Source organism: Clinocottus analis, unplaced genomic scaffold, assembly GCF_023055335.1.
Source record: "Clinocottus analis isolate CAN_PGR_092001 unplaced genomic scaffold, fCliAna1.0.p SCAF_10, whole genome shotgun sequence".
NCBI classification, from domain to species: Eukaryota; Metazoa; Chordata; class Actinopteri; order Perciformes; family Cottidae; genus Clinocottus; species Clinocottus analis.
In genome coordinates, this window is record NW_027175821.1 from 9,410,495 (window position 1) to 9,427,434 (window position 16,940).

The 16,940-nt window shown below is 41.3% G+C and overlaps 1 protein-coding gene across 2 annotated transcripts in view; it reads right to left on the bottom strand.

Annotated features, from left to right (window-relative positions):
* spock1 (SPARC (osteonectin), cwcv and kazal like domains proteoglycan 1) overlaps window positions 1–16,940 on the bottom strand; it is an 83,434-nt gene that overhangs the window by 23,045 nt on the left and 43,449 nt on the right. For both annotated transcript variants that reach the window (XM_068586783.1, XM_068586776.1), the window contains exons 4-5: window positions 11,657–11,737; window positions 762–876 (exon numbers count right to left, since the gene is read on the bottom strand). In XM_068586783.1, the coding sequence (XP_068442884.1) occupies window positions 762–876; window positions 11,657–11,737 (196 nt within the window). The remainder of the gene's footprint in view (window positions 1–761; window positions 877–11,656; window positions 11,738–16,940) is intronic.

The following is a 16,940-nucleotide window of genomic DNA, read 5'->3' on the forward strand; positions in this document are numbered from 1 at the left end:
TAATTGGTGCTGAGAATATGTGTCTATATGTCTGTCACAGAAGCAAATTGTATTCGTTAACACTGTTAACGCACGAAACACAAAATGCATGCTTCTGCTGGTGCAATTTGTTTTACGTGCCCTGAAGCACTTTTAACAAAGGAGAAAGTCTTGGTTCAAAGCAGCTACAACTTTACTGTTTTGTTGTTTATTTGTAGATAATGCGGTTGCTGAATCAACTCTAATGTTGTGTTTGCAGCACTCTTCAACGAAAAAAATATACTTAAAAGTGGAGTAAGCGATCGCTGAGGCACTCTAAACACCCAAACAAACATATTTACCGCTCCTTCTGGCTCCCAGTGCCTTTTTCTTTATACATTTATGGCATTTCCCCTCTTTTGCGCGAGTATGAACGCCCGTCGTTGCTCTGTTGTGTAGCTCAGTCCGAGCCATTTTTTTGGTTGCCAGCGGCTGTGTCTGAACATGGGATTTTGTTTTCAGCGCACAAACACAAATGAGAGCTCGTGGACCGTGACAAGATATTCACTGAAATTGCGAGGAAAAAAAAAATCTGTATTTGAATCACTGACTCCACCTTTAACATTGTTTTATCGTCTTGACTGCTTGGACGGCATCTACTTTTCTTATAGCGTCGCCTTCCTGACACTTCACCGGGGTAAACGAAGGGCGGAGGAATGGATCAGTAATTAGTGGATTCACAGTACCAATGACAACAAACACCAGGGGTGTACACACTAAAATGTCACACTACTGGTGCTTACCTGTGAGTTGGCTGCTTGTGATTGGTGCAGATGGCTGTCTGGTAATCATGGCTGACACACACCTTGTGAGGAGGGCAGCGCACCTTCAGACAGGGGTCCTTGGTGGCGTCTGCACCTATGGAGAGAGATCAGGGACAAATCTCATCTCTGAGCTGCAAAAACAAGTCAGCGGAAACATTTACAGCAGGAGGATTGGCTCAATGTGGTGCTGAAGTAGATGCAGGGAATATCAAGCTTTTCTTATTGTTTTCAAGCTGGCCTTTTGAAATGTTCCTTCTAACCGAAGCAGGGAGACAAATGATGAGTTGGAGAAAAAGGAGAAGAATTTTAATAGGTATGAAGTAAATGTTGAGTTTTCCGCAGTGTGAGCTTCCTAATGAGGACTATTTTCTCTGAGCGTCAGCCCCATCTTCTCACAAATCAATCTCAGCAGTGACATTATTGCTGTAGCATCCAGACACAGCTGGCTGCTGGCTGTCCAGGGTGACAAAGGATCAAAGCAGCTCATTGACTCAGAGCATTGTGTCATTTCACACTAGGCTAACAGCACAAACCCACTTTCATTTGACTGACAGAAGAAACAAGGAAAAAAACTGAAGGTAGAAAAAGGTGAAAAAGACACAATGGCAGAAAAAAACAAGACCCTTTTTTCTCCATCAAGGACCATAATTATCTCATTTGGGTTTAATAAAATAAGGAAATATGAGGTGTTAAGCATGGATGAATAGATGTGAGAAAGGAGATGCATGTGCAGGAGGAAGTTGATCATTTTGGTCAGTCATGAGCACATCTATTATAGAAGAAGTGGACACTCACTGAGAGAGAGCTATTTTAGGAGTTTAGAAGATTATGGGCTGCCAAAATAATCAACATATCTCAAAAGAGCTGAGATGAGCATGATCTTGACAGACACTGTTGAGATTACTGGACGAATCTCGGAGCAGTATGCCTGGACGACCAATGCCCAAAGAGAAAAGTGGTTGGATCTTAGATACCCAGTCTGGCCGCTGTGGAAGAAATGGCTGCAATGGTTTTGTGCCAAAAAAATGAATAAAGTTGAAGCTTTCATTAAAAATATGCGTACTTCAATGATATGTTCTGCTCGTACAACAGCAATCAACAAAAATCAAGAGAGAACAAACAGGTTTCAATAGCAACTGAACATATGTAAAGACTAATCGATATCGAAAGCTATTTTAGAAACATTATTGATGTCCATCACTTGCTTGCATCAGATACAGACACGCTGCCATTTGATTACATGTATTAATCCACTCTGACACGGTGAGACAGGCCTAACAGCAACACGGCGTGTCTTTATGCTTCAAGTCTTTTTTTTCGCTTTTAGCTGTGAATTCGCTAAATGGAGCTGAAAAGTCTGAGGCTTTTATAGTTTATATATTAGTCTTAAATGCCTACGACCAACATCGCTATTGTCCACGCCACTGAAGTCTGTCACCTCCACATGTGGTTGCTTTCAGTCATACTTTCTGTGCGTAAGTAGACAACATCATCACCTCAACAAGTCTGAATATTGGCATTATCGCAATATATATATATATATATATATATATATATATATATATATATATATATATATACATATATATATATATATATATATATATATATATATATATATATATATATATATATATCATCACACTCACAATTATCTGTTCATATCAACCCCTAAACTGTATCTACACTGATTCAGGCTACCGGTCTGTCTGTGAATTTAACAGTTTAACTTCACTTACTCCCAAGTCTGGGTGGGGAAATAAAATCCATGACTCAATACATACACACACTGTTGTTTCCTTCCCATGGGTCCTACATGAAAACACTTTCGGTCCAGTAAGTTTCTGCTGTCAGTCAGCCTGGTGGAGGCAGTTTAGCCAGCCGCCGTCCACTCAACTCCCCAGGAGCTGCTGCTGACAGACGGCAGAGGCGGACAGAGATGTCTAAATGCAGACAGCTGTTTAAATCACATAAAGACAGTGAGGATAGTGAAATTCTTTTCGGTCATGATTGTCAACACTGTCATCATGTAGCAACTAAAATTTAAATTCAGTGTCGACAAATCTGTTCATCGTTTTTTGTCGACGACATTTAACCTCGAGATAGTAGTTTGAATGTCGCATATGGGAACATCAGAAGTATGAATGGGGATGTCAAAAACATTGAGAAGGATCGGGGAGGCATGTGAAAAAGTATAGACTCGTGGGACATAAAGGAGGAGGCGGGTAGGAGACTTCCCCCTGTGGTGGGACCTCTCGGGTTGTTGGGTGGGTGTCTTGTGGTGCTGTGTTGACAAAGAAATATTGGGAGGAGCAGAGGCCTTATTGATGTGTACAGCTAAGGGAAGGGACGGGAGTATGAAATGCTGTGTGTGCATAGGGATTTTGTTCAGACAGGAAGGAAAAGAACGATGAAATAAACTGAGAAAGGTCAGCTGTGCCTACTCCAAAGGGAGCAGGAAGGGAGCATGACACAGGGGAAATACAACCTGCCCCCTGCTACGGCTGATGCTGTGGCCCTGAAGGGGGTAGAGGTGCTGTGATTTCATGTGTGACTATCCTGGAGGTGGTTGGTGTCTGAAGTGTGTTTTTTTTAATGCTGCTACTGATGGAAGCGGAGTACAGTTGACAGAAACTGGCTCTATTTTTCCCGCTGTTAAAGGGAATGTTTCTCTTTTAGAGCGCATTGGTCATAGTGACCTTGTCACGAAGCTGATAAAAGAGATCAAAGACAAAGTAGATATTAAGCCACATCCAGAGACCACATCCTGTCACCATTGTGAACGGCATAAAACCAATTTCAAATCCAAAGTTAATTAGGACTAACCACAGCGTGTACAGATCAAAGACATGCGTCATGTACAAGTCATTAGCATGTGGCTAACATTATATAATAAGAGTGGACTCGTCCCCATTAGAGGCCTAATAGGTTGTTTTTGAGCCACAGCTGGTGTCTGATTTGACTATTAACTAGTTTCTGACCTGTCACACACTGTGCTGCAGTTTACATGCTGGTTCATCAGCGTTAAATCAGAGAGAGAGAGGGAGAGAGAGAGAGAAAAAGAGAGAAAGAGAGAGACTCACACATTATGCCAGTTTTCTTGTCTCCATTTGCAGTAAGTAAGGCTGTAATCTCAACAACAATCAAAGAATGAACACCTACAATAATCAGCTCTTAACATACATAACTTTGATCATATCTTGAACTGTCAATGCATATCAGTGCTCTTTCTTGATCTTTGGGAACAAGCACACACAATAAAGATGACAAAGATTAGTCTTATGGGAAACACATTGTCCACATCTGTCATAACTGAGCAACACACTCGTTTCCTTACAATCTCTAAAACACATACAGAAATTCAAAAACGCATTACAAGCCTGCATGCCCTCTCATATTCTCCAGAATGCAGAGAGATGATATATCAACCTTCCTCCTGATGGCTGTCTGATCTGTGTGTTTCTTTTGCCCGCTTATTTGGGCCATGTCCTCACCTCCATCTATCAACGCTGCAGGAAATTCATCTTATTTCACTTCGCTGCAAAATGACTTTATCACCACGAGGAAATGAGAGATGAAGCGAGAGTGGAGAGAACGGATGGAGAAAAAAAGGAGGCTCGTATCTGGTTAACAAGACTGGAGGACAATTTGGGATTAGTGCGTGACCTCCACTCACAGACAAATTGGAAATCAGACACACACATACAAATGGGCAAGTCAGAAAGCACCACATGTAGATGATTACACAGATACAATGTTCTCATGAACAGCAAAACAATTTGGAGAGGCAATGACGCTCTGAATTTACAATTGTTTTTTAGCTGACCTGATTTGAAAATGTAAGGTATCTATCTATCTATAAGGAGAGGAGATTAGAGGAAAAGAAAGAAATGAAAAGTAGAAAAAAGAGAAGAAATAAGAAGAGAAAAGAGGAAATTATAGGCTGAAGGGGAGAAGGATGCAGGGAAAAGAGGCAAATGGAAGAGTGTAGGGCGTAGGAGAGTTTTATCCATCTATTTACAGCTCGAGTGAGCAGCATTGGCGGTTAAACCAGCCAATCAATTGTAATGCAGGAGTACTGCGGCACACTCTCGCCACCTCTGTTTCACTTTCTTTAAGACAATTCTCTCACCTCCTTTCATTCCTCTCTTTTTTTCTCATGTTAAGTATGACTTTATTCCCATTTGTATGTGAATAAGACAATACTCATGAGCAATACAACTTGACACGCCTATTGAATATCCATTCATTCCAAAGTGCCAGGCAAAACACATTTTAACTTAAACCCATTTTTACCGAATGTAAGTGAACATGTTGCCAAATGTACAACCGTGAAGGATTGGTGTGTGTGTGTGTGTGTGTGTGTGTGTGTGTGTGTGTGTGCGTGTGTGTGTGTGTGTGTGTGTGTGTGTGTGTGTATTCGAGAAGTAAATATTCAGATTCTTCATCAGACACTGCCTAATAGAGAAATCATGAAGATGCAGTGCTTTGTATAAAAATGAAGTGCTCGCCATCCACTGACAGGAAAAAATGCAATTCTTGCAGAAATGTCCAAAGTTTTAGATTTGAAATCACAGCATAGGTTTTTTCTATGGTGAATCTATTTTAATTCCATAGTTCATTCATATTTTAGATTTATAACTAGAACAATATGACACATTGCTGAGCTGCATCTCGAAGGAGTCCTTAGGGTCCCAGCTTTCTCCTGCTATCACCCCAAAACTGACGAAACAAATTGTTTTTGTTGGTCTTGAAGTGCTAATAAAGCTCTCATAGAATCTGTTGTTTTTGACAGCTGTCAAAAGATTTACATGCCCGTGTACAGTGCAGCCTTGTAAGAGTTTTACAACCAGCCTTGTTTTTAAATCTGTTGACATGGACGCCTCATGGCTGTTGTACATTTCACTGCTGTGTCGCAGGCGGCTTTGAAAGTGCTGCTGTTGCTGCAAACGCAGCATCATCCCAGCCACCATCTGGTCAGATCTACTTTTATATACTGGGGGGGAATCAATATACTTCATGGTTGGTAGCTCATGCTCAGCAAGTACAGCAAGAACATAAAAGAAAATATATTCTCAGCTGAAATCAAAAGTGGTGCTCCATTTTAGAAAAAAAAAATACTCTCTCCGGCTGAACATGGAGAACAAAGCTGTTTTCATTAAACTCACGTGAAATGATGTCAATGTACAGTATCTATAAGGGATGCAAAGGGAAATGTGAAGGTATATGGTTTTAATAAAAGTCTCACCGGCTCTCCTCACTATCATACGTGTCATAGATGTATTCCTTTGTGCGTCTGTGTGTGACTGTGTTACAATAAAGCCATCATTCTGCCCTCGCTGTGCTTCCCTGCCATTACCACAGTTAGACTGCTCTCTTGTGCACATTGTACCTCTGTCCCCCCCAACTGTGGATGAAGTAGGTTCATATATTGACTTGCATCCCTTTCCTCGCTCCCTCCATCCCTCCACGTCCTCAGCTCAGGGAGCCACAGAGCAAACAGAGCCGGCCAGAGGAGGGCTGGAAACATACAGTTAGACTAATCCTGTTCAGTTGATTTAGTTCGGATGCAGCTTGTGTAGATGTCAAACTTTCAAACACTGGATATTTGATTTTGCCATGAAAATTCTTCTTCATGGCAGATTAACTGATTTACACACTAAACCTGACAGTGTCACAAAACACTCATGTGTAGTATATCCAACAAAGTGTTTCTCATTCCTTTGACTACTGAGGAAAGTTGTAGTGAAGACTGAACGTCGTATTTTTGTCATTAAATTAAAATTAGTGCTGTTTTAACATCCTTTGTATAAATGCAGCCACTCAATTGGATACTGTGAGGGAATTTCAGCGTGCAATACTTTGCAATCCACAAGGTCATGGTTTTGATCCTTTCCATCACAGGGAACAAGTCTTTCTATAACTGTATCACTTTTAATTACATTATCAAGTGTTGCTGTATTGTTGATTAATTTTTAATTATGGTAAGCTGCACTTCTGGCAGTTTAAAGTGTGCACAAGTCTTCCTCTAAAAAGATCCAGGATGATCCAACCCTGAACATAACTCCCAGCCATTTAATTGCATCAATGCACTTTACACTTGAAGCTGTAACATTTTATGACAATTAAAGTTGACAGTAAATTGCCCTACTACGTTTTGTCTCCTCAAGAATTGTTCTTCCTCCTTCTTTTACCCTTAATGTTCATGGCGAGAAAAAGTGTCTGGAGAAGAGAAGGGTGAGATAAAACACTCTTCCTGTGTCCTCTAATCCTGGACGGAGGCCAGAATGGAATGCAGTGATTGGATAATAAAGATAGTCAGAGTCCAATAGAAGAGACTCCATCGGCAACAAACCCTGTCAGAGAGAAGAGGGTGACCTCTAATTAATTGCTGCTGAGCTGGACATGGGTCAACGGGGTGTTTTCGTAATCTGTGTGTGTGGGTGTGTATGTGTGTGTGTGTGTGTGCTCCTTTATCCTCACTGTGCTCCAGTGTTCTCCCCAGCCACTGTTTCTAATAGTAAAGTAAACACGTTTTACATTCAATAAATAAGCGCTGACTCTTATTTGAAAAATGAGCATCACTTTGAGGCTTTGATAAACTAATTAAAAAGGTGTTTCTTCTCTTTTACCTAGGGGGCTGCAAAGAAAAAGACGAGGAGAGTTGGAGAAAGAAAGAGATACGAGAAAGACAAACACATCAGGAGGAAATAAAAACGCCTTCTCTCTCTGCTTTGTGAACGTTCCTCAGGGTCTCACTGTTTGGCCTACGAGAGGCACTGAAGCGATGGATGACAGCGAGGAATGATGGAGGGATGAAAGCATGGAGAGGTCCTCGGGGAGGACGCAGCGATAGAACGGGTTCACCATCCATAAAATTAATTATTGAAAACATGAGAAAATCAAATTATTGTGGATGTAACTGGAATATAGAAGATAAACAGGCTGCATCAGTTTGAATGGCAGGGAAGAAGCCAGCGTGGCTTACGGGAGAAACATATCTGGAGAGAGAGAGAAAGATATTGACAGTCGCTTACAATGAATATTCATCACTGCCACACAACCATTACGCACACAACAGCACATGCACACACATACTTTATTGTGAAGAGTTTGTTTAGCTGTTGCTGGCAGCAGAGCTTTTTTAAAGAAAAAGTATGAAAGCACATTATCAAAAAGCCTTTGAAGACAGCTTCAGAGCTTTAGAGCAAAGATGCATTTTGGGACAACGTGTGCACGCAATAAAGCATTCATTTTAGGTGGAAACTGCTAATTGTTACAGTCAAAAAAAAGTTGTACATAAACTGTTCTGCTTGAAGTGTGTTTATAATTCTAATCATCATCATGAAAAACGGAGAGAGCCGTAAAATACAATATGCATGAAATAGGCTTATTTGGAGAGAACAGGCACACACTCAGAGAAACACAATGGCTGATACTGGATACTCAAACTGTGTCCATTCTCACAAAGAAGGAACAGTCAGCTGAAACGAGCAACGTGCTCCTGATAACAGCCGCTTACAGCAGGTTGTATGGTCTTCATCATGAAGAACAGGTTTGTCCAAAACACCTTATCTGTTCGGCTGCATGAAATTCAACAGTCATATCGGCCTTCTATGGAAATGCTCACCCAGCTTTTGGCTCATTTCACTGAGTGTTTGGATAATTGCAAGAGTCCATTTATTTTGAACAAAACTGAAGCTGTGATTCACACCTCATTCGTGGCAATATGCTGCAGCGTTTGTGCAGTCTGTGTTTATTTGCCCCAAACAGCCTATGCACTTTGTCCAGAAGTTAGCGGTAAGCCGGCTAACCCTGGCTGTGTGTGTGTGTGTGTGTGTGGGAGTGTGTGTTTGTGGGAGTGTGTGTTTGTTAGCCTCTGACTGATCCAAGACCTCACCAGAATCTTCACCTCGTTCTGTTACCTTCCTCCAATAGTTTAAAGCTACTGGATTTTCGTTGAGTTGTTCATGTCGGGGTTAGAAGTGAACGGCCTCCCGCTGTGCAGGACGGAAAGGTTTTATTTGATCCATTCGTGATTATTATTTTGCACTTGTACTATGTCTAGTGGTGTATTTTATTTTTTTCAATCATTCTTTCTTAACTGACCGTGTGTTGCTGCCAGGCAAGGTGAGTTTTTGTCAGTTTGACCTTTAGTCAAAATAAGAAGAGGTCACAATGAAAGACCACACGCTTGACTCACAGCCTGAATCTTTGTCTCATTGACATTGTCTCTTACTCTTTTTCCTCTGTTCTCCGATATGCGCACACACACACATGCACACATGCACACACACGCGCACACGCACATACACACACACACACACACACACACACACACACACACACACACACACACACAGGTGGATGACAGATCTGGCCTCTTGTCTCACCTTCAGTGTCAGGGATAATTAAATGTTTTTGCTCTGTCCTAGACTGAGGCATTCATTAATCTAAAGCTGAAGGGTGTGTGTGTGTGTGTGTGTGTGTGTGTGTGTGAGAGTGAGTGATAGAGAGAGAGAGCGAGAGAGAGAGAGAAAGAGAGAATGAGAAAGAGAGAGAGAGAGAAATCATGCATGAGAGTATCAGAGCCTTGTATCTCTTCTACTGTACTTCCATCTACTCGCCTCTCCCATTATTATCCACTCATATCCACCATGTTAATAGTAACTCTACAAACAAATATAACAAACCAAAGCCATGCATATCAATTAGATGAATCTTGTTTCTAAAGTGTGACAATTAGGAGAAAGATCAGACTATATCAATTGAATGTGGTTCAAAACCCATTCCAATCTCCTTTTCTTGACACGTTTTGTAAAAGAGAGCTTGTGTGCTGATCCAAACACATTAGGCCCCCAGCAAGACTCCTACACACCACCACAAGGGCAAAGTGGAGAGTAAAATGATACTACATGTGATTGAAAATCTCACATTTAGCTCCACTTAAAGGGAAACAATGAGTAAGGTGGGCTCAACACCAGTGAGTCCCTTATGAGCTAATGACGTGTCTAGTTTTTCACAACTCACTGCCTGACAGATGCATTCTCAATCAAAAGCATGCGTTTGAAATACAATCTTTGAATCACTGAATGGCAGATCTCTATGAGACAACATGATTTCGTTAAAACCGAAAGATACGTAGTTCTGTGATGATAACGAGAGACACTTGTAAATAACCAAACCTTCACGACAGATGTGTTTCAACTGACTTCAGTGCGTGAAGATGCTCAGGGAAAGTGACGCTATTTATTCAGACTGAGTCTCACAGCAACACCATATGGCTGCAGCTCTTTTTGTTGATTCATATAGGCTTTAATAGTGTGGATTACTGTATGTTACCATGCAGCTTATCTCCCATTGAATGCGATCAAAACATGTGTAATTTGTTTTGTAATTACCTAACAAACAGAACAAAATGTGTGCATCCGTCGCATTTCAATTTGCATTTGATTTACCAATTGGTTCCGCATTTAGTTTCCATTTGCTAACTCATCAACTGATTTCAGCAGTAGTTGCAGTAGTATGAAGCCTTGTTGTGGCTCTAACCATGATTTAAGAGCATTTTATGACGGAAGGTTCAGGTAAGTGGACACGAGAGTCGTGTTAAATCACAAGGTTTATCAGCCTTGTGCTTTTCACCATGACAAGGAGTACATGCTGGAGGGATTAATTATTCCATTTAATAGTCCTTTTTAGTAAACTATCTTATTTAGATCATCATGAATCACAGTGTCTCGTTTATTTTTTAATTATTATCTTCACATTATTTTGTATTTTACTTTTATTGATCATTTGTTCTTGTTACATTATTATCAAATTAAATTGCAGTCAAGTAACTACTTATAATAAATGATAAGTAAATAAATAATATCCCCACGCTGCTCTCTTATGCATTTTAAACATTGATTAATCATGAGTAGTTGTTAAATATCAAGTTCAGTCGAGGATTATACTTTTAAGGCTCTTCCTTTTCTGTGTCAGGCTAAATGCTAAAAAAAAGAACTTAAATATATGCTGTGTAAAAGATGTGACGCCCAGTACAAAAAGACAAAAGCTGACTAAAAGTAAATTAACTGCATACGCTTTCCATATAATGCAAAGTTCAATTGAAATGTTACCCTATGGTAATCTCAAGCAATATACAGGATTTCAGCCGACTACACCCACGTTAGCTGGTTAAATTCTGCTAAGCTTGAAACACAAACACCAGAACTGACGGGTATTCTGCTGTGCTCTGAAGAGAGAAATCTTTACCCAAGCACATAACTGCTCGCTCGCTAAACCTCAAATTACAATTTTTGTGTTCGCCTGCGCTAACAGACCATGGTGTTCGTACTCAAGCTAACCCTGGAAATAGCTCCATGTCACTGACAGGCCGAGCTTTGATCATCTTGTGTGCATTCGCTATGCTCTATCTGCTTCAGACGATGAGCTGCAAGCTCGGTTATCTCTCTCTTCCACACGGCCATCACTGCACACAACCTGAGACAGGGTGGAGAACTAATTGTGCTAAACACTGCTGTATTATATCCAGTGTTTTATGGGATCTGCAGCTGAGACGGCAGTGCAGAATAATTTAAACTCTGGAAGGTAATGCAGCATTCTGTTGTGAAGCATCAATAACCGGCGATGAGAGTATTTATTTCTCATTAAACCTGGTAATCTGCAATGATCCGACTCTTACTATTAATGGACAAATAGACACTGAGATAGCCGAACAACACATAAAGTCTATACGAAATAAATAAGATTAGTCAGTTGGAACAACAGGAACAAAATGGTAACACACTTTTGTCTGGATGTTGGCTGAAGCAACTTCTTCCATGATTCAAACCTCCCCACCCGGATGAAAACTGTGTTGCCCAACTCACCATCCTGGCCTGTCTTCTTGGCTGAGCTGGAGTGAGCTTTAGTTCCCGGGTCTCCATATCTGCTAGGTTCCGCCTCTCGCTCTAAAGGAAGACATACAAAAAAAAGGAATGATTAGAATAGTTAATACATGCTTAAAATAATAGTCACATTTTGTGAAAAAATGTTTTTTGTGTTAGAAGATTGATGCCAATGTTATGTCTGTGCATTAATGAATGAGCAAGGAGTCAACTGGGTTAGCTCAACATGAATATTGGAAGGAGAGAAAGAAACATCCTGTTGTTAGGTTACTGTTTTTGTACAGATTAAGTAAAATAGATAACACAAGTTGATTGCTTTGCAGCTGCTAGTTTATTTTTGTTAGTTTGGTGAGAGCTGAGCTAGGTGTTTAACCCTTCTTCCTGTCTTATGCTACGCTGAACTAATCGCCTGCCGCATCCAGCACTTAATGCAGAGACATGTGGGAGGTATCAATTTTCTCATCTAACTCAGGTGCCCAATTCAAAACAAGAATGTTTTGATATGATGCTTTCAATGTCCTGGAAGATGGACTTGGCGGTGCTGCAAAGTGACACAAACATTACTTTTCTCGTCTGTAAGGAATAACCATCGCAGCATCATTACCAAGCGCAAACAAAAACTAAGGGAAAGCACAGTAATGCACCTATCCATCTTGATACAAAAACACTAATCCATCCTCCCTCTTACAAACACAGTGCTGTACAACATCCCATATGGAAGCAGGCCAGTGGTGGCACAGCCTCAGGGTGGGAGTGGAGCAGCCAAACACTGAGGTACATGGAGTTAGTTATGTGTGTCCGTAGGCTGTGCCATTAACACCCTGGGATGATTAACTCCCAAACACACCCATGTCCTGTATTTATATTTAAGAGGGGTAGGCAACCTTTGGCAGGAATGCCACTATTGGCACACAGTAGCTTAAAAGGGTGCACTAGCAATAAGTGTGAGGTTTTTGGAAATGTTAAAGTGCTCTCTCATCCGCTTCCCAAATCAGTTGCACGGCCTGTTTACAGTAGTTTGATTGCCCAATCGATCCACCTGCTTTACTCTGCCTATCATTGGTCAATACTCATTGCCTTGCAATTTTTATTGCTGAAGATTGGCGGAAAATTGGCATGATAGTTGGTTAAATATTTGAATGATGGAAGCCTCCTTGTATAGTGCTCTCATATTATTACGAGACAATTATTTATTTTTTAAATGTTGCTCTGGACTTTGCCTTTTGGACACAATTACATATGTGTTGGAGATTAACATTTTGATGTGATGATTACACTCTATATTAACCTTGTCAATATGGCACACTGACTAACAATACAATTTTTTTAAATGACACTTCATTTCAAAAAGGTTGCCGACCCCTGCTTCATAATGAACAGGACAAATTAAGACGGTGAATGTGTGTGGAGGTAAAAGTTAACTTTTCTTTCATTATTCTTCCACTCTTTCCTCTCGATCCTCTTTGCCAGACATTTCTCCTCCTCATTATTGGATGACTTTCTTATCTCTGAGCTATCCTCTGTGCAGGCAATCTCTCTCAAGTGCTCTCCAGGCCTTGTACATCTTTGTGTCTCCCCCCTCGAGACTCCCCGATGCCACTGTCACTTTCACAAGCTGGCATTTAGCCTGCAGGCTCGCGCTATGATCGCATGCAATGGCTGCCAGCTCACATCCTCTTAAGTTTATTTATCCTAATTTACAATGATCACAGGAGGCTCCATTGTCTACAGGGCACAAAGGGCAAAATGATAACAGACATACAATCAGGCACACGTTCGGTCTTCTCCCCATGTGATCTACTGTTGTGTGTATCGCGCCTTGAAAACAGCCTGCTCAGCACCGTTCACAACACTACAGTCCATTGATTCACAGCTTCATTCTGCGTTCAGTTTGTCGTTGGCTTCGGCTCTATCCTTCTAAGCTGGAAGTGTAGGGCAGTAACAATCCACTCTACTGACTGTGGCTCCATCTGCTAACATTTACCCTTTATTAATCACCATTTCTCTCGGCGCTGCTTTCTCAGGGCCTATTCTTCCGTAGCAATTCTTCTTTTGCATCCTAAACAGAAATTGAACTGCTTTGCTGATATGATTGGTTTCATCTGTTCATTAAATTAACAATACCCTCGGCGCGACTGCGTGTACTACCTTCCTCTGCGTCTCGGCCGGCTCCAGGTATCATTGATTACCATCCGTGTGTGTGACTGGTTAATTCACTGCAGACGCCTGAAATCATTGTAGCGTGTACGTGTGCGTTGATAGTCCCATTTATGTGTTTATGTGTTAAGGCTCAACACTGCGAGCACTCACCCCTCTGAAAGAGCGAGATAAGAGCTGAGCCGAGGGTCGTGGATATTGAGTCACTTTTTATGATGTGGCCAACAAGCCATTAAAATCAGAGCGGTAAACAATGTTTAAAGAACGCCTGGGGAGCGAGCTTCAAACCCTCAGCACATTAGACTGAAATGAGATATTTGTTCTTGCTTCAGCTCACAATCCATTTAATACACAGACCTGAGGTGCTCACTGTTGTTTGTTGCTCTATCTGTCTCTTTTCTTATCAGCTTCTCTCTTTCTAATTCTTTTAGCTTCTCCAGGCGCAGATCAAAGATGGTTATATATGAGCATGTATTAAGAAGCAGTGACAGAGTTTGGGGAGATTGAAGATGGGCCGATGAGGAATGGGAGCCGACAGACAGCATATCTTCACAGAGACAGAGGCTCAGTGAGTTGGAGAAATAGCTGATGAAATATATAACGACGAACACTCTGCTGGGAAAACACAATGTCACGTCTAATCAGGTTGATTGGCAATTTGGAAGCTCCAGATTTCCGAGGCTTTTGTCTGTGGATGCCACCGCCGAGCCAGCGTGCATCACAAATGGCTTCCGTTTCCGCTGCCAACGCGGCTCCCATGGCAACCACTTATTCACTACCTAATCTAATTAGGCAAACAAGACAACACCTGAACATTGTGAACCTAACTGGTATTGTTGTATCCCTGTCTTTGTCTGTATTGTGTCTTCTGAGCATTGGTTGCCAGTTTGACTCTCCTACGCTCCTCTGGACTGGCTGTGATAATGGGGCACTGCCTGCCATTTGTAATCCTCCCTTTGACTCCCACTCTCCATGTAATGTAATGCAGTCACAGCCTCACAAATGTGTTGGGCATGCCCATAGACAAAGGCCGAGGATGAAATACCCAGAATACTGAGTCTAACATTGGTCTTGTTGACGGGAAACTGTTATTTGCTGCCAAGGACTCGTTCTCCCGTCTTGTCTCTCTTTCGGGGCAGCTCTGTAATGGTTACAGATGGGACAGAGCAGGCATTAATGCAGATGTAGAAAACCAGTATTAAATACAAATTCATAGTTTGACTCTCGAAGAAGGCTGTAATGACCTGGAGGACATGTGGCCTGGGTGGTGCAGCATTAAGTGTGTTTACGTGGCTGTAAATCAGGTGTTTCTTATTGCATCCCAGCTAAGTAAAAGAACTGTGAAAGGCCAGAACGTCTGACAAGTCAACAGCGTACTTCAGCTTGTATTGTATTAAGATTGTTTGACAGCAGGCATGTTTTGCCTCCTTGTAAATGGAAAAAGTCAAAGTAAATGTCAGGACATTTATAATGACTACAAGGCATCCGCTCTCCCTCCAGATTGCCGTAGCCAGTCACAGGTGGGTGGAGAGGAGAATCAACAACCTCAGTGTGAGTGAGTGTGTTTATGAGCACACTGCGTGTTTTGTACAAACATATTCCTTTCTCTGCTTTTATAAAATCACAAAAATATTGTAATTTGCCTCAACAATGACAGTCATTTAAAGATCTTGACATCAATATCAAAACAAGTTCTCTTGTGGTTTTCCACCAGCAGTTTACTGAAATGTAAACAACATATTTTATTGCAGTTTTGGGCCCAACTTCTACCAGAATTTAGAAATAGTAGTTTAACAAGTTAATCTTCAAGGTCTTCATCTGAAATAATTTCAGATACCATCAAAACTGGTAACAACCTTTCCCTTTGAAAGGTCAAGCAGAAGCAAGTAAGTGGATCTTGTGTATATATTATTTTTTCATATTTTGCTAATTCTTCAAAATTTGTGATAAAGCAAATTATAAAAACCCTCAACCCTACTCAATACTCCAAACTATTTTTTGTTTTTACTATATAAGCATAAGTGCATGTTTTAACAGCTTGTTTATTGGATAACATCCAATAGGGCAAAAATTATTTTCACTTCGTCCTCTCCGCCAACCGGAGACTACTTCACTTGGAAGAAAGCAGCCCTCCTCGTTGGTCCTGGGTCTGCTTTGGGCATTGAATTGGTTCACTGCGAACACGGAGCCCTGATCCGAGGAGCATATGTCTCTTTAATCCACCCACAGGGCGAGAGCCTGGCTGCCTGGGACACGGGCCAGTGTCACCCACACACACCTACCTCCTCACAGAGCTACAGAGCAGCAGAGCATCATGTACAGAACCCAACAGGTTCACCATCCATGACTGGCAGGTGATAGGTCAATGAGCTGTCGCCATAGAAACAAGTTAAGGATTCTTCAGTCTGTCCTCGTCGCATAATGAGGACGAGAAGGGACGTCACGTTTAAAGCTGGGGTAGGCAACGTTTGAGGAACGAGTAAGAGTATGCTATAACGAATAATTATCCAACTGAGAAACGCAGCCCAGGGTTGCCAACTCTTTTCTAATGATAGCGAGCAGCTCACGATGCCAGTCGCCAAGACGCCAACACTGCCAAGGGGTCCTTTCTGGCCCTCCTCCAGAGCCACGCATTCGGACCAAATTAAATGATTATTGCAGTTTATTACAGTCCAGCGACAGCCAGTGGATTATTTTTTCTATGTTTTATGTTTCTTGTCAAGAGTTTTATTTTGATAAAACTCTGTTTAATTTAAGGACTGTTTTCCTGTCCTTTAATATCACATCTGTGCATTTTGACCAAAGGAGCGGGAGTACTGATTTAAGAAATGTAATGGAGCTAAAAAGAGCTAAACAAGCGAAGTAAACTTCAGAGTGCTGAGTGTGTTATTATTGAAATATAGGTTGTGTCACTCTCTTCATAATTTCAAAATCTAATCTAAGCAAAGGTTTCATCAAGTGTTCTTAATCCAGCCAAATGCAAGGTACAACATACTGTAATTCAATATTTATTTTACAAAGTAAACCTTTCCATCTTAGTCACAGAGATCTTGAGTGATGGCAACCATGGAGCCTGTCAGCTCTGTGACCTGATGAGGAGAGGATCCCT